The following is a 21,589-nucleotide window of genomic DNA, read 5'->3' as shown; positions in this document are numbered from 1 at the left end:
ATACGGAACGCTTAATTCCACTGTAATTTAGCATTAATTAATGTCTTCTCCAGCGAAGACACAGGCACTTTCCAAGGACCCCACAGAAAGTTACTGATCCTTCTAGCTACCAACAACGCTGCGCTGAAGCGCGGCCGGGGAAGGGGATTCTTTTTGCTCCGCATCCTCTCCCGAGAGACAAGGAGACGTTATCCCAGGTTTGATACAGATAGAAACTATGGACCGTGGTTCAGGTGGCTCCTGGAATCATTAACCAACCTATTAAAGATCCAATATTTGGTTTTGTACAGCACCAGATATCAGATGCCACAGCTGTAAACGGGGCTGAGGACCCACCCTGCATGAGGAATTTCACCGGGTGACAATTTACGGAGTACCCTGTCTTTTGTATGCTGCAGGGCATCATCAGGATCACGCAGGCTGGCGAGTGACACTGTGAAGACTACGTGCAGTAAAGAGAGGCTTGTTCAACATGCATGCATAAGGGAAAGTGATGGTTAACAGGAACCGGACAAAGCGCTGCTCCAGGAACACGTTCTCCCTGCCAGGCCTCAGGATCCCCTCACCCATGTCTGAGCGCCACGCTCATGCCCGGTGCAAATAGATCTGGGAGCCCCTTGCACGTGGCAAGCCACACATGGCAGCTCAGGGCGTCGCTCATGGTCTAAGGGATTCTTCTTGCTAAATTGAGAAGGAACACACACGCATAGGAAACCAGGAAGATTTCGGCTGAGGTTTCTCCATCCCTGGAAGCTGCTAGGTTCAGGAAAAAAGTGGCCTGCAAGCTGTACTTGCCGTTGTATTTCTACAAAACACATGGTCTGTCTCGGGGATGGACCTGCATTCATGCTGGGAAGGAAAATCACTCACAATATTGTGACAGGAAGGCTAAGTAGCCACAAAAGTTTTTGCAACAGCATCCAAAGTGATAAATTCAAATGAACATCCTCTCCCTCAGGGTGTGAAGTGACAACCTGGGGATGGGTTTGACTAGAGCTCGCCTGAAAAATGAATTCACAAGAATGCCGGGAGTTTAAAATCATCCATAATTACATTGTGAGAGTGAGATGAGCGATTCCGCTGCACAGCTACAGCTTCATCTTCTGCACACGTTTAATTTGATACTTCAGCCTTCCCCGGATGCTGATACTCCTAATTATGCTGCAACATGAAAGAGCATCCCCCCAAACAAGCACAGAACAGAGCACCACGCCAGAAGCTGCACCTAGGAGCAAATGCACCGCACTCAAGTTTACCATTCTTGTGTCCTGTGTTCGCGCTACCCGACGCACTCGCACCCCCCAACACTGGCTGGGGTTTTTCCTTAAAGGAGAGAGAGGAATGTAGATGAGATTTCATCTGCAGACAGCTGGCAGGTTCGAGTCACCATGCAAAATGAGGTTTGCTGTACACAGCTGCCCGAGCCTCAGGGGGCATTGCACCAACATCCCATTTCTCCTCCCTCTGGCAAACTCCGCTGCAGCCTGGAGGGGTCCCAGTCCCGATTGCTCTGGTCACACACGTGCCCCCCGTGGGAGCTGAACAGACCGTTCACCTGCTGCCTGAGCCCTCCCCTGCCTCCCTCCAGACCCAGGAGCCAAACGACTGCATTTAGAACAAAGGAATTTGGCAAGAGACAAAAATCTGCCATAAAACCTGGCCATTTTCTGTATTCTGAAAATAATAGCTTCTCAGAGAGAAAACAGGAGACATTAGGAAGTCTTTTCTTCTCAAGAATAGTGGCTAATTTGAAGCAGGTTCTTAGTGGGAATCTTTCATGCCCATGGAAACTCTCCTTGCAGCAGACACATGATTGACCAAGACAAGTCCTCAAAGCTGCCCTGCTCTTTATCTGTAAGGACACCCACTCCAAAGCACATGTCTAAATACTCGCTCCCTTGCAACTGAGCAGCTCTAGCTCAGGAGGAGAATGCCACTTATTCCATCCTTCGCCATGCAGAAAAGAAATGAAACCACCCCCTCAATTAAACCACTGGAGCACACAGTTAAGAAACTCAACTTTGAAAGCGAGGGAAAGAGCATTCTTCTCTTAATTCAGCTCTGTGAGAACAGCAGCGCCCTGCCAAGCTGGCAAGGATGGGATTTGAGATGTTGCAAACTGGAGCCAAACCCAGAATTATTCAAAGGTGTGTCTGGATTCAATCTTGAGCAAACCACCGCTGGAGTCACACGATTCACAACGCATGATCAGGGCATGAAGATGGGGCCACGCACTCTCTCTCTGCAAAGCCACGCAGCTCCAGACTGGGAGAGTGACCCGCAGAGAGAAGGGGCTCTTACCTCGGACGTAAAGGTTAGCTGGGGCAGAGTAACGGGTTCCTGCGCTGTTGGTTGCGACGCACTCGTATTTGCCTTGGTCCGACTCCTCGCTGTTCTCTATCTGCAGAGCCCCTGGACACAAACAAGATGACAGACAGCTCAGGTCATAGCAAGTGAACCCCGACAACTTCTCTGGGCGAGAAGGGAGAGTGCACCCCACTTTTCCAGCAGCTTTCCCAGATAAGCGCATGGTGAAATGTTGCTCCCTGGCCCCTTGGCAGTACCTACATGCAACCACAGGGCACCCGCGGCCGGCAGGGCTGTTTGTGTCCCCACCTACACAGGACAACCAGTTCTCCATGCATTTCCGAGGACACAGGTACGGAAACGCACTGCAGCAGCAAGGGAAGAACATACCCTCCCACGCTGCCTGGAAGAGGGCCCTGCCCGAGGAAGCCCCTACCAGTCTTCCACCATCGGCTTTCTCCCAGTCCAAGAAGCCGAGTGAAACACAGCCGGCCTGCAGCTGCCTGCTGCTTAGGCCGTGTAAGGGACGTGCGCCGGTCACTTTGAGAGCCTCGTCCCCCCCGCTCCGCCAGTTCAATTCCCCTCGCCCTGCCCCGTGCCCCGGGAGCCACATCTCTGTCCCCTCACGCCCGATTATATACAGTACAACATGAAACAGCAAAACAGACAGTCTGCCGCACACAGACTGTTGTGCTGCACCGCGCATGCACTCCCACACCCTGGACCCTTTGCCTGAGCCCATCTCCTTTTGCCCTCCTTCACCCTGCTCCTTGCTGCCCCACTCCTGGACCAGGGCTCTCAACCTCCGGCAGGCTGCGAGCTCCCAGGGCAAAGGTGTCGTCTTCCCTCTGCCCTGGCGGTACGACCCCAAGCCGCAACCCCAGCATCCAGTGAGAGCCGTGCTATGCAAAAGTGAGCAAGCCTGCACGTATGCTGGGCTAAGCAGCTGTGTTTTATCATGGGCCGGCCCCCTGGCAGGTAACCCTGCTCCCTGCTTAGCACAGATGGGACCTAAACCTGGCTGAAGTGGGCTGCACATGGAGCCTAAAAGGGAAGAGGTGAAGCAAGGCAAGAAAAGCAGAATCCAGGCGGTGACAAGAATAACAAGCAAGCAGCCAGTGCTCGGGGCAGACATCCAGGCACGGCTCTCGCTACGGTTCGGCCTGCTTTCCCGTGGCAAGAAGGAAATCCTTTTTAAAACCCTACCAAGTTCTCAGCTGCTTCTGGCGAGGGCTGTTTGTCAGAGGGGAACTCTGCTTGCAACCCACATGCCTGAGCAAAAAGGAAACGTTAACCCCTTTGCTTGTACGGATTTGAACTCATTCCCATTCGCCACAGTTCAAAACAACGGGCGAGAGCAGCGCTCTGAATAGCTGAGGAAATTGCCTTCTCCCTGCTTCCCAGGTCAAGCTGCGGAGGTCAAACTCTGTTTTTCATATCATCAGAACAGAAGAAAAACTAATGCGACGCACCCGCCGCCACCTACATTATTTAGAAGGATAAATGGAGATGGTAATGTAAGTCTATATGTCACAGGGAAAAAATGAACTTCGCCGAGTTCTGCTGTATAATAAAAATGATGTACAGAGCCCGCCTTGTTGTGGCGCTGGGGCTCAGAACGAGGCGGCGGCCGGGCAGAGACGACTTGCTTGCAGCAATCTCTCAATGCGCTAACCGCCGGCGCTGCGCGCTTCCCGCGCTGCGCTGATCTCTGGGCAGCCGCAGCCCAGCGCTCTGCAGTGCATTACTGCTTAATTCAGGAGGAAGGTCAAATTTCCACAGGCTTGCAGTGAAAAACATCTTCCAGCAGACAGCGACATGACAGGCAGCAGAGCGGCAGGGAGCTTCTCGGAGCTGACAAGCTGGAAAGAATCACAGAACCGAGCGACGGGAAAGACCCATTAGGTTATCGAGTGCATCCCCAGGGGCCGGCGTGGGCCTGCTCCCTGCTGCAAGCCAACACGTGTCCTGTCCGATCCCATCCGTGCGTGCGGCATGACGGGTCTCTCACCGCCTCCCTGGGGGATCTGGGCCCCGGCCAGCAGCACCGGCAGTCAGGGGGGGGTTCTGCCTCACCTGCGCCCTCTTAGGCTCCGTCCGTGACTCAGTGGGCACAGCAGGGTCTCGCCGCCCCGCGTCGTGGGGCCTCCTTGGATGCGGTCCACGACACTTTCGCTGCTCGAGTTCTTTCCCGGTGAACGTGGAGGAGCCTGGGTGGATTATCACCCCGGCAAGAGCCCCGAGCCAGCTAAGCCAGGCTCCAAGCACCACTGCCTGCAGGTGGGATGGGGTCACATCAGAGCCCAGTGAGCTCTGCGCAGAAGGGGCACCCCTGCTTCCTGCCCGGTAAGTGCACTTGGGGGGTCACACCCTTCCTGCTTACGCTCCTAACTGCTGCCTGGATGAGCGATGGGTGCAGCTCTACCTCGAGAGCCCAAGGCCAAAGTTAGCAGGAGGCAGAGGGACAAGAAAATGAGGGCCAATGGCACTGGCAGGCACGTGCAATAAGGACTGCTGCAGACAAAGCGCTCGTTGCCAGCAGCGCCCAGCTGTGCGGCCGGGGCTGGGCTCCCAAGCTGCTCCATCAGCCCACGTCGTGCTTCTGCACCAGGTCTACACACTGCCCTGGGGCATGCAGTGATGCCCAGCGGGGTTATGGGTGCTGCTGCAGTGCTGCCCACGGGCACAGCGTGGAAGTAACCATGTCTGCAGTGACCCAGGGGGTGCAGAGAGCTAGAGGAAGCCTCCCACCCATGCCATAGGGGAGATTCCCACGGCCACCAAAAGGAATTGTCGCTAGACGAGCCTTCAGCTAACGAGAACGAGCAGGAAGCTGTCCCACTGCGACGCTGGCAGCAAGCGGCAGGGCTGGAGGGAGCCTTCCTTGTGGGGAAGCTAAGCGAAGTGACAGATCCTGGGAGATGCACTTTCTTACAGCTATCTGCTGAGCGCAGATAACCTGGAGGAATTATCTGTGTGAAACAAGGAGCTCAGGGCTGGGCTGCCATCATCAGACGGGAGATAAGGAAAGGAGAGCGGAGGCGGAGGATGCAGGGAAGCTCCCTGGCGGTGACAGCACCTCGCCGGGGCAGGGCTGGGAGGCTCCCCATTTCGGAAAGCAAAGCCTGGCTCGGACAAGAGGAGAACACGCAATGGAGGATGGTCCAACCTGCCTCAGGAGAGGGCAAAAAGGGCACCGAGAGCTCCCGTCTCCACAGCTGGGGCCCCTGACGTGTCAGAGCGGTGGCAAGCCCAGCCGGCTCTTCCCAGCTGGGTGGATTTGCTGCACAGTTGTCAAACAAGCCACTCATCAGCTGCCCAACTGCCTGTTTGCTGCCCGGAAAATGGGGTCATTCTCTTCTCCTCCATCCTTCGCCATCCTGACGAGAGGCACTGGGCAGGGAACCTGCAGACCCCGGTTCTGTGCAGCTCTGCCACTCCCTGGCAGCACGACCTGCATGTGGTTTGTGCAACACGGGCTAATGAGGCTGACTTGCCTTTGGAGACTGCGCTGCGACCCAGCCCATAAACCCAGCTACAGTCGGGTCTGTCTGCACAGGAAGCGATCGTACATTAGCTGTGCCAGCTCCTGCGCACGGACTCCCTGCGTGCACAAGCTTGCTGCATGCTCAGAGGCACCAGGCAGCCCCACGCAGCAGCGGGCAGGTGCCTGGCTGCACCTGCACTTGCCTGCACAGCAGGATGAGCTCAGGAGCCGCGGCACCGCTGCTCGGCACCCAGCTCCACTGCGCCCAGCCACCGGGCAGTCACATTAGCAGCTGTGACATGATTATGCAACTGCCTTGAAAGTGCCAGCATCCCAGACCCTGCATCCCTGCTCGGCCGGTGCCACACTCGAGGGCTCGGTCGAAGCAAGGGCATGTGCAGGGCCGCCCGCTGCAGGCAGCGAGTGCTCCAACGGGCGGGACGGGTTCGCAGGATTAGAGCTGCCCCAGCTACCACCTTGGTGTTAGAGGCCTGGGGAGAGCAGCCTGCGCGGCCCACTGCCTCTTCAGCAGAGCTGCTGATGTCAAAACCGGGCACGGCAAGCTAGGTACGCGGATATGCGGATGCCAAAGCGGAGCCTCGTCCTGCCAGCCCCCCACGGGGAGCCTCTCAGGCGTGCCGAGTGGCGGTCCCTCGGGAAGGCTGCATCGGCAGGAGGGGGCCTAGGCCTGGTCCCCAGCGCAGGCAGGGAGCGGCGCTGGCTCCGAGATGCACCGATCTCCACCGTGGCTCCGGCCCGTCTCCTGGAACGCGTTCGGGCACATCAGCTGCGGGCCCCAGCCCCCCGGAGAGCGGCAGCAAGGCGGAGGGAAGAGGCAGGCACGCCTGGGCAGGTCCTGCCTCCAGAGGCCCATGCCTCCACCCCGCCGCTCCCCTTCCCAGCCTCCTCTCCCTCCTTAGACGACAGCCCGGTGGCTCCTCTCCGAGATGCTTATCTATTCAAATACAATTGCGCTGCTCAGGCAGAATCATTAGCTGCGATGATAGTGTTTAAAAGAGGCATTTAAAAAGTGCATTTGTGCACAATGCGGGGAAGGCAGATCCTGATAAGGGCATCAGCCTGGCAGGTACGCCACCGCCGGCACAGGCTGGGCTCTGCTGCGCCCAGGCTTCGTCGCTCCACTCCAGATGATAATCATGTAAAACCTCTCCAGCTCCGGCAGAGATTTCATCCACTGGGACCCCAGCCCAGAGGCAGCTGGGGGGCGATCACAGGGCCCCTGTGGTGCCCCATGGAGGGAGGGGTGATGTCTTGCTGGGTCTCTTCTCTGCGCATGCTTGACTCGGGGCTTTCCTACCAGGTGCACTCACAGCCTCGGCCACCAAAGTGCAGGAGGGGAGAGGAGACTCCCCCTGTGTGGGCTAGGACGACGGGCACAATGCAGGGTCCTCGAGCCAGTGCTGGGAGCGGCTGCGTTTCCCTGACAGGAAGAGGGTGGGCGCTGGGGGTGGGGGGAGAGGAGGGTCTCCCAGCTCCAGCTCTCCCCGCACGCAAGCCAGCCAGCTCAGCAGGGCCGAGGTCCCACGGTGGCCCCTCTGAAGTCGCTTTGGCTATCAGGGAACGCCCCACACTTCATAGCCTCCTGGTGCTTTTTTACTGATGCTGGGGGATGCAATGTGGAAGCATCAAAAGAGTGAAGGGGGGCAGGTGGAGACGGAGCGAGGAGGGGTCTGACGCTGTGCTAGCAGGGCCGAAAGACCCCAGGGGCTGCAGCGAACAACTTGCATCCAAATGCTTGTAGAAATTGCTAATAACTCCAATCAGAGCTTCCCGCAGCCCTTGGCTCATTCCACGCTGTGGAGTTTTGTACTGTGTAATAAAGGCAACTCCCAGCTGTTACGGAGCAATGCACCCAGCCCACACTAGCCATCAGCAGTGCCAATTATGCAAACGAGATCACTGCAAAAATATTTTCACTGTTAGTGCTCGTTATGTTCATTACGTCCCTGTGCCGGATGATTGGCATGTTAGGCACTTGTTCGGATGCCAGCGCTGCTGAGGACTCTCTCTGGTACCACCAGAGATGGCTGGCGATGGCGCCGGACCTCTGGGATCCAGCTGGACCTGGGCAAAGGCAGGAAGAGAAGTCAGGCAGCAGCTCTCTGCACCTCCTGCTACGTTGCAGGGTCTCAAATGCGCTGCTCTCGCATGGCCAGGGAGCGGGAAGGAGTCCAGGGATCTCAGGGGATTCCAGGCCAGAAGCCAGCTCCGATGCTGTCATGCAGCCAGGATGCCTATTTGTGCGGCTCCACAGGGACACGGCCCACTTGAAACCCAGTCACACATTAAAGCAAGGATTTGCAGGCAGTTCCCCGTATGACACCCGCCCTCCAACTCCCCGCTGCCCCTAACAGCTGGTTCTGCAATCGCATTTCCCTCCTAGTAAAAACGCCTCTTTCCATTTGAGAGTGGGAAAGCCCACAGGTGCGCCAGGGGAACAGCCAAGCCAATGGTACACAAAGCGCAGTCCAATGCACGAGCACCCGTGGAAAAAATGCTTGTCTCTGTCCCCCGGGCAGGAGTCTCAGGGATGCCTGAGTACCACTACCACCCAAACTAACTGGACAGGAGAAGGGGGACATCCAGCTGACAGTGCCCAGATTGGTCTCCAGACTGGCCCAGACGCCGACAGGGATCCCACCCTGCGTCACATCACGTCGCGCTGCCATGTCGGGCCTGGCAGGAAGGAGCCAGGGAGGGTTCCCCGGACACCGACCTAGCTCAGCTCTCAAGAAACACAGGACGCTGCATTTCCTGCTCCGAAATCGAGGGAGGAGGCCGGAGAGCAGCTGCCATCTGTCTAACATGGCAGTCGCCTGCTGGCGCCAGGTCACGCCACGCAGTGCCACTGACCTCTGGGGCGAGCCGAGCAGCCTGGGCGTCCCCGGATGGGGACAGGGACGGCGTCAGCAGCCGGGACTGGGGGAAGAGGACCGAAGCCTCCCTACTGCAGCGGTGCTCCGGACCGAACAGACTGCGGCAGCAGGTCCAGAATGAAGGCTAATCACAGGAATAAATCTTGCCGCGGTCAATAAGGGCCGTGCAGAAGGAATTTCTTAGCTTAACCTCCTGTTGATCGTGCATCGATTCCTACAAATGAGGTTTTCATTGGTCTCGGCTTGTCCCCCAGGAAGCACCAGACTAATGCTCAAAGCGCCCGGGCTGCGTCACACCACCACCGCGCGGCAGAGAATTATACCAACAGTTAAAAAAGATCAATGGGCCCCAAAACTGATTGTTCAGGCAGCACCATTAGTTTGCCCTTCCTTTCAGACCACTCGAATGGATGCCAGAGAAGCAGCAAACTTACCTTAATGAGGAACAAGTGTGCAGCCGGGCACAGAACATGGCAGAAGTCACGTCTATGCGGACGCGACCTCTCCGTTACAAAAGAGCTTTCATCTAATCTGTTGGTATCTTTAGAAATGCAACGACCTCCGTTTTACATGAAAGGCATGAGGCTGACAACAATCTTCCGCGAGAAGCCGGGGAGGGGGCACCCAGTTTCGGTCTGCTCTCACCGAAACGTCATCTTTGACATTCAAACAGGACACACACGTTTGAAATTATGTCAGGAACGTTCTCAAAATACCTCGTCAGGGCTCAAACGGGGGGGAGAGCTTATGTGTTATGAGATGGATGATTCTTATTACAGAGACACGCTCGGGTCCCAAGCAGGATGTATGCACATCCGCGCGGTTCTGGTGCTGAGTCACTAATGTCATCAGACAGCGAGAGCCACACGTGACGGCCGCGGCGGGCAGCGCGTTGCGTGCGGGACGCTGGGAGCAGGCGCGCTCAGCTGGTTAGTATTCCATCTGTCGTTTCGTTTTAGGATTGGCAATAGAGAGAGAAGATGAAGAAATAGTTTAAGGAGCTTGTAACATCACAGCTGTCAATCCCGGAGTGTTCCAACGGGAGGAATGACAGATTATATATATATATATATATATATATATATAAGCCCATTCATATCAAAATAAGGTTTTCAGTCTTTTTCCCTGACCCAGATTTGCTACGCAAGCAACTTAATGCGAATACACACAAAACAGCAATTCACATTTGCTCTGAAATCACTTAACGGGAGCTGAAAACATTAACCCCCAGCAACAGAACCAGTTCCAGAGAGTCAGATTATTAACTTCCAGCGGTGATTCAGTGGAGAGGGGAGGGGGGGAAGGGGAGCACTGAACAAATGAGGTTGTGTCAGTTTGGAGGTGGCAGTCAGTTTATCAAGAAATTCAGGGGTCAGTCAACAGTGGTAACGAAAATCACAAGAGAACTCGGAGGGTCTTAGCATACAGCCCGGGTTATCACACTAAAGTTAATTTAAAGGGACAACTTTGAGTGTTTAGGCTAGAGAAACACCGCTCCAATCAGGAAGTCATTACGGGCGCACGCAGGCTGTGAAGAACGAGCCAGAGACTGTGCCTGCCGGGCTGTAGGTGGGTTTAACTAATGACGGCGGGAAGCAGCCAGATGTGCTTCCGCTTCGTCGGCTCCAAACGAACCTTTGCGCTGCGAGGCAATGCCAACTTGTCGGGCGGGGGCCGGAGGCGAGACGGGCTCCTTCGGTGGGCCCGGAGGCAGCCCGTCCCCCCTCTGCGCACTTGAAAGCAAACGCTTGGTGCATCCCGGAGCCCGGCTGGCCCGAGCTTTCAGGATGCGTCTGCCTCGGAGCAGTTTCCTGCCTCTCGGGTTTGGCCGTTCTCTTGTGAAAACGTTACGCTCCCAGGCTTGCGCCAACGTCGTCCCTCTCAGACTCCCCGTGCAGAGACCTGCGGGCAGGGCGGTCGCTGCCGGGGCAGCTCGGTGATCCTAGGGCTGCAGGGGCATCGCAGCCCAGGGGCGAGCACTCCCCAGCGGGCAGGCGTCCCGTTGAATAACCCCCTTGCGACAGTGTGGACATCGTAATGGATGGTGCTACAGAGTCACGCTAAGACCAAACCAAACCAAAATAAAACACACCGGTGGGAGAGTGCGGATGGGTGACAGCGTCGGCAGAGTTAGATAGAGCGGAGAGGAAAGCTGGAGATGAGAGACACTGGAGGAGGGAGCGGGGCAGACGGAGATGGAGTGACGTGAAAACCGGAGGCACGGCTCAGCATTCTTACCTCTGATTGGTGTACCACCTGGTGAGGTAATTTGAATGCAAATAAGATTAGAGAGAAGCATTAGTACAAAGAGGAAAGGAAGAAAGTCATAACTAAAAAGCAGAAAGTTTTTTAAAAGCTAGAATTTGTATTAGCGCGACAGGAATAAATAAAAAGGAGACTGATGGGCAGTAAAGGTCGGAGTGACGCTCTCCGGAGGTTAGTAAAGCTCGGCGCTTCCAGGAGCGCAGCCCCCAGCCCGGCATCACCCGGCGAGCTAGCCTGCCCCAAGGCGGGCCAGGCTGAGCTGCGGCGGGGCGCGGGCCGAGCCCGCTTGCGCTCGTCGTCAACGCCCTGATGCAAGCGGTTGAGATGGAAGAGACGTTGGTGATGGTGCGGCGCCGGCCACCCCGCGCGGGGTGGTGAGGGCGTGCGTGCGTGCGTGCGAGGGCAGGGCTGTGCGAGCGCGAGGGGGCGAGGGAGGTGCAAGCGCATGGCTGCAGGCGTGCTGGTGTGGGTGCATTCCTGCGTCGAGGTTAGAACGACCAGTGGGACAAAAGCTGCTGATTGACAGAATGGGAATTCGGAGGAGCGCGGGGAAAGCCCACGCCTGCGCCCTCCTCCGACAGCGTGCAGCTGCCAAGGAGCCCTGGCGTCACGTGGCGTGAACGTGATGTGGGAAGAGAATCTGCTGCTCTCAGGGATCAAACTGCGGCCCCTGCCCGTCTGCCTAATTCAGGCGTGACGCCGAGCAAGGACCCCCTCTCCCCGTTGGAAGGGAGTTGAAGACCATTCGACCTGCTACAGGGAGCAGCTTTGTATACAGAAAGCTTTTGGTAACAAGGTCCAACTGCCTTGAGGCAAGTCCACAGGGACCTTCTCTACAAGGGGCCGCTGGATTACGGGGCACAGCGTCAAACGGTGACGGCATCGAGATGTTTTACAGTGTCAATAAAGGCTGGGGAGATGACATGAGAGGAGGCCCAACAAGGCGAAGGGGCCGTGAATCCTTCTAATCCCCAGTTTTGTCCCCTTGGTCTGGCTGTGCATGTATGGAGGCTGTTAGTACGGGGGAGAGAGTCATGCACATCTAACCCGTAGGCAGTTCATGGTATGTGTTGGTTTTATGCAGATTGGTAAGATCTGAACACCAAGCACTTACCAAAGAAAACTGAGGAGTTTAAACAGACAGAAAAACAGGGTTAAACAGGACACAGAGTGTCAAATCATGTTCAGCGTATCGATTAATAAATACCAGAATCATAAACGAGTGCGGTGTAGCCCCGATTTACCGCTCCCCACTCCATTATCCACAACACTGAGCACCCCATGGGAAACAAAGACAGACACAAAGAGTTTCTGTAAATACAAAGAAGGCAGATTTTAAGCGTGTTTAACTTGCCTCTTAAAGAAGTCATTAAAATATTTACACTTATTATCTCTCTCCTAACTACTGTTCCTCCAGGCAGAGGCCTTGCTTTAATCACGAGCAGCCATTCCAGCTGCTTGTTCCACCGCTCTCCTCTGCCAAGATGACATTACCCCATTTTAACTTTACGGCTGGTTATAGCTGCTGATGTTTTTGTCCACAGTCAAGCGAAGCATCAGGAATGATCCCGCAGTCTCTGAAGTTGTGGGTAATCTCTGCCTTGCCATAATAAATCTGCTGCTCATTTATCTATCCTGGTAATGACTGCTACCCTTGACAGCACAGCTATATCCCCAGATGCTGCCTGGCATAGACAGGGAGAACAGGGCGATTTCTCTCCGCCTGGCTGGCAAGTTTGCTGAGTGCCCAGTTTTCCCGGGTGGTTTCTGTCTCTCTGCCCAGCCGGAGGTCCCCTCCCTTCCTTCTTCACTAAAAGCAAGGACACAGGTGGAGAAATGAGCTGGAGAACCGGCTCCCAGGAGCGGGCCACACAGAAGCGCCTTCCCTACCGCCCGGCAGCCTGGGGCTGCACCGGCACTGGGGAAATCTGCAGCAAGGCTTGCAACCTGCTGGCCGCAGCCGCTGTATCCTTCCCCTGGGGGCAGGCCGTCTGCATCGAGCCCCTGGATCCCCCCAGATGGAAGCACGACCCACTCGTTTTCTACCTGCATTAAAACACTGGCCTGCTGGCCTCGGAGCACGTGCACCCCCGGGGCTCGCCCCAGTCAGACACCAGGCATGGGGACGTGCGTGGGAAACGAGGCCTCAGGGGAGAAGACCCTCCCCACGGGATCCCCAAGTCCCTTGAATCATGGGACAAGGACCCCTCGGCCCCCGGGATCCCGCATGCCCCGTGGAGGAGCTGTCACAGCAGAGGTCATGAGGGCTGCACTCGGCCAGCGTGCCAGTCGGTCTGTCCAGCGCCGGGTGGGCATCTCCCGGAGAACCGGATGACTGCCAGGCAATCTTCTGAACCAAGGGCATCCCGCTATGCAGCATCCAGCCTGGCCCCGCAGCACGGGGACGGTCTGCAGCGTTCGGAGCCGAGAGCTTCTCTCCCTCACAACGGCTGGCACAAGGTCAGCCCCTCGCTGCCAGCCTCGGCTGAGACAGGGGCCGAATGGACACGGACCCGCGGGCAAGGCAGGGTGGCCTAAGCAGGATGGAGGGCACGTGCCCTGCCGCTGCCTGCACATACGCTTTCTCAGCCTCCGGGGCCGAGGGTGCTCTGGCTGCCGTGCTGACAGCCTTGCTCACAGCAGGCCCGTGGGACACGGGGTGAATGCGCCGGGGGCTGGTGGCACCGCTGCCTCCCGCCGCGCCTATCCCCAGGGGCTGCCCTGACGGACAACAAGGCGCACATTTGCACCCACTGATGCAGACACCCCCTCAGCAGAAGGGCAGCAGAGCTCGCAACCGGCGCCCTTGGCCTCTTCCCACCCCGACTGCCAGCAGGCGCTGAGGTTAGTGATGTCTCCGTCCCACGGCGCCCGGCTCTGCTGAACCAGCTCGTTTCTGACGAAGCTTCGCTGAAGGAAGTTAACGTTAGCAAAACGTGAGACAGTGGATTGTGGCCGCCCCGAGCAAACGATCGAGAGGCCCAGGGCGTGCGCATCCCACCACGGGTGCATGCGTGAGCCCGACAGAGTCCCACGCTACGAGTCACTCCGTCACCCCGCGGGGCCCGTCTGCCTGCTGTGGCGGGGAACCGTCCTGGTCGCAGCTTCCCAATCCCCTGCAGCACAGACATGCACGGGGGGGGTCGCGCGGGAACCCACGGGCTGACCGTCCAGAGGGCACGCATATGCTAGACGGTGGCTCGGCAGCGCCGACCAGCGGAGAGAGGCAGTGGGGTGCTCTGTGATGTCTCTACTAGTAGATCAGCGGCTTGCATGTGGCCTTCGGTGCAGACACGCCTCAAATTAAGCGTCTGTTATAAAGAGGAGGACGACCTGCCGTTCTGTGGGTGCAGGATGGCAACGTCGCTGATGCTCCTTGCACTTCGACACCATCAGTCGTTCTCCCGCGGAGGGAGGGCAGACGACTCCTCTCTGTTGCACGTCATCGTGCCCAAGTGGGGACCCTGATTCCAACCCTCCATTTTCTTTTTTTCCATTCGGCCTGTTATTGCCCCATTTCCTGACATGCTCAGCGGAAATGATCCCTGGGACATGAATCCTAAGTCCACATGCGAGGCTGAAAGTGCGAACAATGTTGACTCTGTACCCAAGTCCTCGGGACCTCTCCTGAGCGCAGGCTGTCCGCTCCAAAGCATCAGTACAAACTCCTGGGCCTGGCCTGCACATTGAAATCTCTCCCAAGTCATAAGCTCATTTCAAAACCAGATGGAGGAGAAACAGAGACAAGGTTCTCAGTGACCCAACCCTGTTTCAGTGCCTCCATCTCCAGCCCGCTTACTATCAGCTCAGCTTGGCAGGCTTTAAAATGGGCGAACATTTGGGGGTGATTTCCCCAGTGCAAATACGGCCTGAGACCCTGCGTGCACGATTCCCGGGCACTGAAGCTATACATCCGAGGGGGGAATATTCAGAGTCCTCTGGAGTGACGAGGGGCTGGTAAAATTTCCTTCCTACGGGAGGTGGGAGATGTTACTGAAACTTTGATGCAGCCAGTCCGAATTGCAGCCCCTGGGTGCAATCTCTGCTGGTCCAGGTGACACCCTCGAGTCCGTCTAGTGCCTGCTGTGCTGCTGACCCGCTCTCAAGAACAAGAGTAGGTGTGTGGGGTGGCTAACACCCACGGGTGACCCTACCCCGGGTTTCCCTGGGTTTCTGCGTTAAAAAAACAAACTAAACTAACTAACAAACTAAATTGGGAGCTGCCCAGGAAATTCTAGAAGAAAAAAAATGTGTGCCCCTATACATATAGACAGCTGACCAGGAGCAGGGAAGACGTGGGTCAGCTGCAAGAGGAACTGTTTTGCTGATGAAGGCCCTGGCTGGAAGTGCCAGAGGCTAAACAGCCATGGGCTGCAGGGCATCGTCTCTGGGACCCTGTCAGACCCCTGAAAACAGATGAACTGAGCCCGCACGGGCATGCGGGACCTGACCGCACTGCGGTTCACAGCTGATGCCCCCTGAGCACTGCCAACCCATGTAACTGGGAGCATCAGAGGACAGACACCACCTTTCCCAAGCATCTGACTTATTATTTATATCTAGCTATTTATATTGTGCCAGGAGCCTGGCGAAATGAAAAAAACCTGTCTCTTTTAAAAGCTAATTTAGATTTCCAAGCCTACATGGCATTTTTAGGCTTACATTCAATATATCTGAGCTCGAACTCTGGCCTCTTTGGAAAATTATAGATAGCATATTAAAAGGCCGGGTGAAGATTTTTGGGCAGGCACCATCTATCAGCACCGTCTGGACTTCACCATTTATGTTACAACTACTTTAACCACATTACATCTGTCCGGGTCTTATTAGGTTTTAATTTAATTAAATTAAATGAGTTTGTGCTCAGACCGAGACAGTCAGGGCTGACACTTATGCAGATATGCCGAGCTGATTGCGAGATACCGTCATATCAGATAAGTTTGTTCTTCAGGGAATGGGGCGATTTTTCCATGGGGAGGTTTCGCACCTCATCAGGAAAGGTTTATTTCAGTTGACATGCCTCTAAAACGTGACTTTTCCTCACTATCCAGTTTTACCGGATCGTCCAGTGGTGCCTGCGGGACTGGGCCTGACAGCGCCTGGCTCGCTGCACCGCGAAAACAGGACAGACACCCGCAAGCAGGGGATCTGCACACCAGGTCCAGCGACAGCTCGCACTACAGGAAGGACCACGTGTGCCAGCAGCGGTCCAGGGGACGTGAGAGCCCAGTTGATGCTGGGTATTACTTGGGCTTGCAGGGACGAAGGAAAATCCTCATTTCCCCCTTGGCTTTGCATCCTTTTTTCCCTACGTGAAAAATGAAGGTTTTCCTCCGGAGTCAAGACACCACGCTTACTACATTAGAGCTTAATCTCTCCGTCTCTCGCATGTCTGGGGACGCGTGCTGCTTCTTCTACAAGGTTCCCCTGATACCTCCCTGGGTAATAACTGTCTGCAAGCAGCAGCCAGTTCTGGAGTTTGAATCCCAGGTGAAATTCAGCTGGGGGACAGGAACAAGCAAACTAAATCTGGGGACACTGGCAGGGGTTTAACATCCTGTTTTGAATCCCTGCTCTCTCTCACCGAACCTACACGGCAGCCAGGGGACAGCCAAAGGGCTGGAGGGCGCAGAGCCAGCGCAGCAGACCTGCCTTGCTCATTTAGGGCTTCAGCTGCTGACGTCGACTGAGTCAGTTAGAAAGAGCAACGCATCCACACGCACTTGCCTATTGCTGCCTCCCAACGCCTCTCAGAATAATTAACGAGAGTGATATTTTCTTCCAGCACACACACATCAAGATTAAGCCATGTTTGTGGGAGAGATAAGCTAAAGGTCACTGGGAAATTTCATACGCTGTAAATGCATTAATGTAATTAGTGCTCATTGGTGTATCTAGGTGGAATCAAGAGTGCTGGCCTGAGCTTTGATGTAGGTGTCAGGGATGGCTAATTGCTCACCACTCCCAGCTGCGGGCGGCTTTGCCAGCACAGGAGCCAGAGCACTGCAGAGGCTTCCTCCGCGAGGACCCCGAACGGACCCCCACGGCACTGCCGTTGCAGGGCTGATGGCTCCTATGGCCTGGCAGGACCGGCTCCATCGCTGCTTCCAGCACCAGACGGGCCCAAGCCCAACACTGCAGGCAAGGGAGCTGCACTGACACGCCTGGTGCCTCGCGCTCTGCACCGCTTTCGCAGATCGCGGATCCTGCTCTGCCCCAGGCCACCCGCCGTGCCCTTCGGAGCATGCCCAAAACCCTGCTCCTGCCTCTGATGCTGCTGCGATTGATCCTGGTGCACCTGGTACCTCACTCCAGCTCGGTGGGATGGACACTGCCCTGGAAGGGAAGGGATCCAGGGCCCTGGCTTCTGCTGCCCACTTGATTTATCCAACAAGGGAGCAGGGGGCAGGGCCCCCTTTGCCACAGAGTTCACCTTTTGGCCCCACAGATCTTCTTTCCTGGCTGGTTCAACAGGAGGGCTGAGGGGAGCACTGAGGGGCTCGGGCACTGTCCTGGGAAGTGGACGATGGAGGTGCACATCCTCTTCAGGCGAGGAGTACGGAGCTGGGGACTCTGATGCCCGGGCAAGAACCGAACTCCTTGGCTAGGGGGCCGAGGTGGGAGGGCCACCGCTCTTCTCATTTCTCTGTGATTTGCACAGAGACTGGCGCCTTCCTGGGAAGGGGTGAAAGCAGCAGGACCTAAAACAATGGGATCACAGAGCCGTGGGGCTGGCGGGGAGCTGCGGAGGTTGCATCTAGTCCGACCCCCACCTGAGGCAGGATCAGCCCAGTCCAAACTAGCCCACACAAACCCCGTGTCCAACCTCCGAGCAACACGACAGTCACCCCTGACACAGCCCCAGGCATCACCCCTGCCTCTGCCCCCGGGAAAGTAGGGGGGCCGTGGCCGCCAACGTCCTGCTGCTGCTGGGGTTGTTAAAATACACGCGAGAGATCCAAGGAAGAGGGCCCTGTCCTGGCGACAGAGGAAGGCAACCCCCCCGCATCGTCTGTACTAATCTGAGCAAGGGTAAAACTCCTTCCTGACCCCAAATGTGGCAAGTGGTCCAACCCTGAGCGGAGGGGCGAGACCCTCCAGCCAGGAACCACTTGGTTCGAGTCCCGGCAGGAATGCTAGTCACAGCGACAGGTAGCTGCAGCATGGGGCTTGGATCAACACGTCTGGCTGGGAAGCGCCGACACAGGGCAGTCCTGCTTCCTGCCGCGCAGGGGGAAAGTCCCAGGCTCGACTGCTTCCCACCAGGAACCCTTCACACTGCTCAATTCTCTATGGGATCGTGATGGAAAAGCACCCTGGGAGCATGAGAGATCATTATCGAGAGACTGGTCCAGCCACCGGCCAGGGCCCATGCTTGTGGAAACTGTGTCCGTCTCTCCTTGAACTCTACACATCAGTCAGTTATTTGCTACTGCGCTTCTTGGCTCGTCTTTGTTCTTGCTCCGTCGAACTGGCAAGGACATAATGCAAAGCAGAGCCGTGTCCCAGAGGGGCACGCAACCCCTGACTTAACATCTCATGTGCTCTGTTTTCTCTTGTGTCGTGCTTCTCACCCCGGGAACCGAGGCCTGGAGGGCAGGTGTCTGGCTCTGCCCTGAATTTGGGCATCGTCTTTAGGCCTCCGCTCCCACCTCCCCTGCTGACGGTACCGCCGGAGGAGTCCGCGGTGTTCCCAGGGCATGTTCTCCCCCTTGCCTCCCCTTTGTCAATCTCTCCCAGGATATCCTGCCAGAGAGAACGGGTTTCCCCCAAGCCACATCTGTATCATAATAGAAACCAAGTCAGATCACGTGAAATGCCTGGGTTCAGCATCGCGCTACACCCCCTCCCCCAGAGTGGTGGCACGGGAGGGCTGGAGAGCCGGGGACACCTGCTTGGCTGCCTTACCTGAGCGGAGCTGTTTGATGCGCCCATTGCTCACGGCGGTATCCACCGGGAGGAAGTCCTTGAACCAGGAAATCTCGGGGTCCGGGTTGCCGCTGGCGGCGCAGAGCATCGTGGCCGTGCGGGCCTTCTCCACCACCTTCAGCTGAGGGCCCATGTCGATGATGGGGAAGCCAGCGGGGATGTGATCCTCTGCAACGGGAAACAACACACATGAGGACCTGGCTGCGCAGCCACAGGACACCGGCCCCGCGACACGTGACCGCAGCGGTGCCCGTGCCGGAGAACAGCAGCCCGACCCCCCCGCTGAGAAACTTTTGAAGGCCTTTCAGCACATCAGACTCAGTAATGAGCACTCATTATACCAACAGGGCCTCGGCTAAATTTAACTCGGCTTAAAATCAATTGCCTTGGGGAACGTCCATAATTCTCCCCGATACTCAGGCTCCAGGAATTGCTGTTAATAAACCCGGTGAACGAGGGCACTCGGTTTTCTGCAGGGGTCTGGGGTGGTCCTGAATCCCGGCCAAACACAGCCCCAGACGTGGGGGGGCAGAGAGTCTGGTGTACATTTAAAAACCCCCCAACTTGATCGATACATTCCCAAATCAGTATTAATACACAGCCTTCATCATAAACACTGCTGAAATAAACATTGCATAAAAATCCTGAAACCAATAAAGAGCGACCAGCCTGCTTTCTTTTTTCCCCACTCGGGGTTTCCCATAGAGGAAGGACACCGACGGCGAGGCGACCATTACAAATAAACGAGTGCAACATTAACGAAGCCCGCTCTCCTCACCGAGGAGCGCTCCCAGATGCTGCAGCGGGAAGCGCTGGTGGCACGTGGCAGACAACTGATGTGTGCCCTGGCACGGCTAACGGCCGTAACGGAGAGCAGAGCACGGCCACGGCGGGCCGTTGACGCCCGGATCCAGCAGGCAGCGAGGGAGGTTAACGCGGCCCACCGCTGCCCTGCGTCTGCAGGTTGTCTCGGCCGAAGCCGCCTGACAGCCCCGAGAAGTAGAGGACCGTGCCGGCACGGTCGTTCAGCCGGGGACCGCAGAAGAGAGCTCGCTTCCTGCCTCCTGCGCGAGGACGGGCTGTGCTCTGTGAGGCCGGAGATACAATCAGATGGACGTGCTTCCGCAGGAGGAGTCCCCAAGCACCATTAAGGAGCTTTCACAGTCCTGGAAATTCAATTATTTGCAGCATATTCTCGGCCTTTCCCCCCTTTACTTGTTGAGGAGAACTAAAGAAAACTTTCCCTGGCCAGAGAATCCACTCGACAAGGCCTACTTGCTCCCCCCCAAGCCCCAGCCGATCAGGAGCTCGCTGCAGCTTTCTTTCCCCCCGACACTGCTGGCGAGCACACTCCAGCCACGGGGACGTTCGGGAACCTCGTGCCCAACGCCGCAGACCTGCAGCACAAACGCCGGCCATTTGGTGACTAATCTTCAACATCCTTTGCTCAGATCTTGGGAGACTCCCAGGCCCCTCGGCTCGTTTGCACATGAAGTTCGACAGCACAAGGAAACATCTGCTGTAAACAACACAACATGCTGCAATATTGCTTCTGTGTTTGGATGCGAGCAGCTACAGGGCATCCACGGTTTTTGAAAGCAAAAAAACCATGCTACTGAAGCTTATTAAGAGCATAAGCCACATTTTGTCTCCCAGTCTGCCCTCCTGAGAAACCTCCTCTTCTCCAGCAAACAAAGGGCTTTTTCTGTGAAAGGTACCACTGAAAACTAGTTCTTTTTATTTGCTCTCCATTGATTTTCAAAGACAAAGGCGTACAGAGCTTAACTGGAAAGACACCAGAGCCAGCATTCAATAACAAGCAACAGCAGCATCGACACAGCCACAACACATCCTCCTACGTGGTTCAAAAGGAAACAAAAGCAGGCAATACACGGCAGTGTAGCGCCGTCAAGATTGGGCTGCAAAGGAAGATACATATAAGCAGTGGTAAACAATTAAATTCTCTTGGAACAAGGCCATGCGCGAGTAAAGTGCAGCCCCGTGCTACTTGCGATAGGAAAGCAGATGCTCCATTTGGGGAGGCCAAAGCCCCCGAGCCATCCAATTTAATGACCCTGCTGAATATCTGCACTCTTTGCTGGCTTGTGCAGGAGTTTGCACAGGACACGCTGAGCAAAGTCTCAATTAACAGGATCCAACCTATGCACTGAGGTTTATGCTCAGCCAGCCCAAAACATCCTTGCTTTCTGCATGGATCCCCACCCGTAGGGACCAAAGGAAGTGTCTGCATAGGTCTGATGCTGATCTGAGTTACCTGGCGCGCTGGCCTGGAGTATCTGTGCTAAATGACTGGACCAAAGGCTGGGAAAGGACTGCAACGAAGCATAGACAGAGATGCCAAGAGTCAACTCGAACCTCTCTGGGTATCGTGGTATCATAGTACTTGGGGTCGGAAGGGACATAAACAGATCATCAGGTCTGACCCCCTGCCCTGGGCAGGAACAGGCGCTGGGATCATATCAACCCAGCCAAATATCTGTCCAGCCACCTCTTGAAGACCCCCCAGGGCAGGGGAGAGCACCACCTCCCTCGGGCCTGGCAGCCCTCACTGTAAAGCAACGCTTCCTGATGCCCAGCTGCGCCTGCTCTCTAACGATTTGTGGCTGTTGTTCCTAGTAACCCCCGGGTGGTGCCTGGGGAACAGGGACTCCCCCAATCCCCACTGGTCCCCCCTGACTAGTTT

The 21,589-nt window shown here is 56.3% G+C and overlaps 1 protein-coding gene across 9 annotated transcripts in view; it reads right to left on the bottom strand.

The window, feature by feature from the left end:
• Window positions 1-21,589, bottom strand: part of PTPRF (protein tyrosine phosphatase, receptor type F) — a 355,341-nt gene that overhangs the window by 84,894 nt on the left and 248,858 nt on the right. For all 9 annotated transcript variants that reach the window (XM_019531276.1, XM_019531275.1, XM_019531278.1 and 6 more), the window contains exons 6-7: window positions 18,865-19,053; window positions 2,302-2,412 (exon numbers count right to left, since the gene is read on the bottom strand). In XM_019531276.1, the coding sequence (XP_019386821.1) occupies window positions 2,302-2,412; window positions 18,865-19,053 (300 nt within the window). The remainder of the gene's footprint in view (window positions 1-2,301; window positions 2,413-18,864; window positions 19,054-21,589) is intronic.

The sequence above is a fragment of the Crocodylus porosus genome, unplaced genomic scaffold (assembly GCF_001723895.1).
Source record: "Crocodylus porosus isolate Cpor-Errol unplaced genomic scaffold, CroPor_comp1, whole genome shotgun sequence".
NCBI lineage: Eukaryota > Metazoa > Chordata > Crocodylia > Crocodylidae > Crocodylus > Crocodylus porosus.
This window is presented reverse-complemented; position numbering and strand designations above follow the sequence as displayed.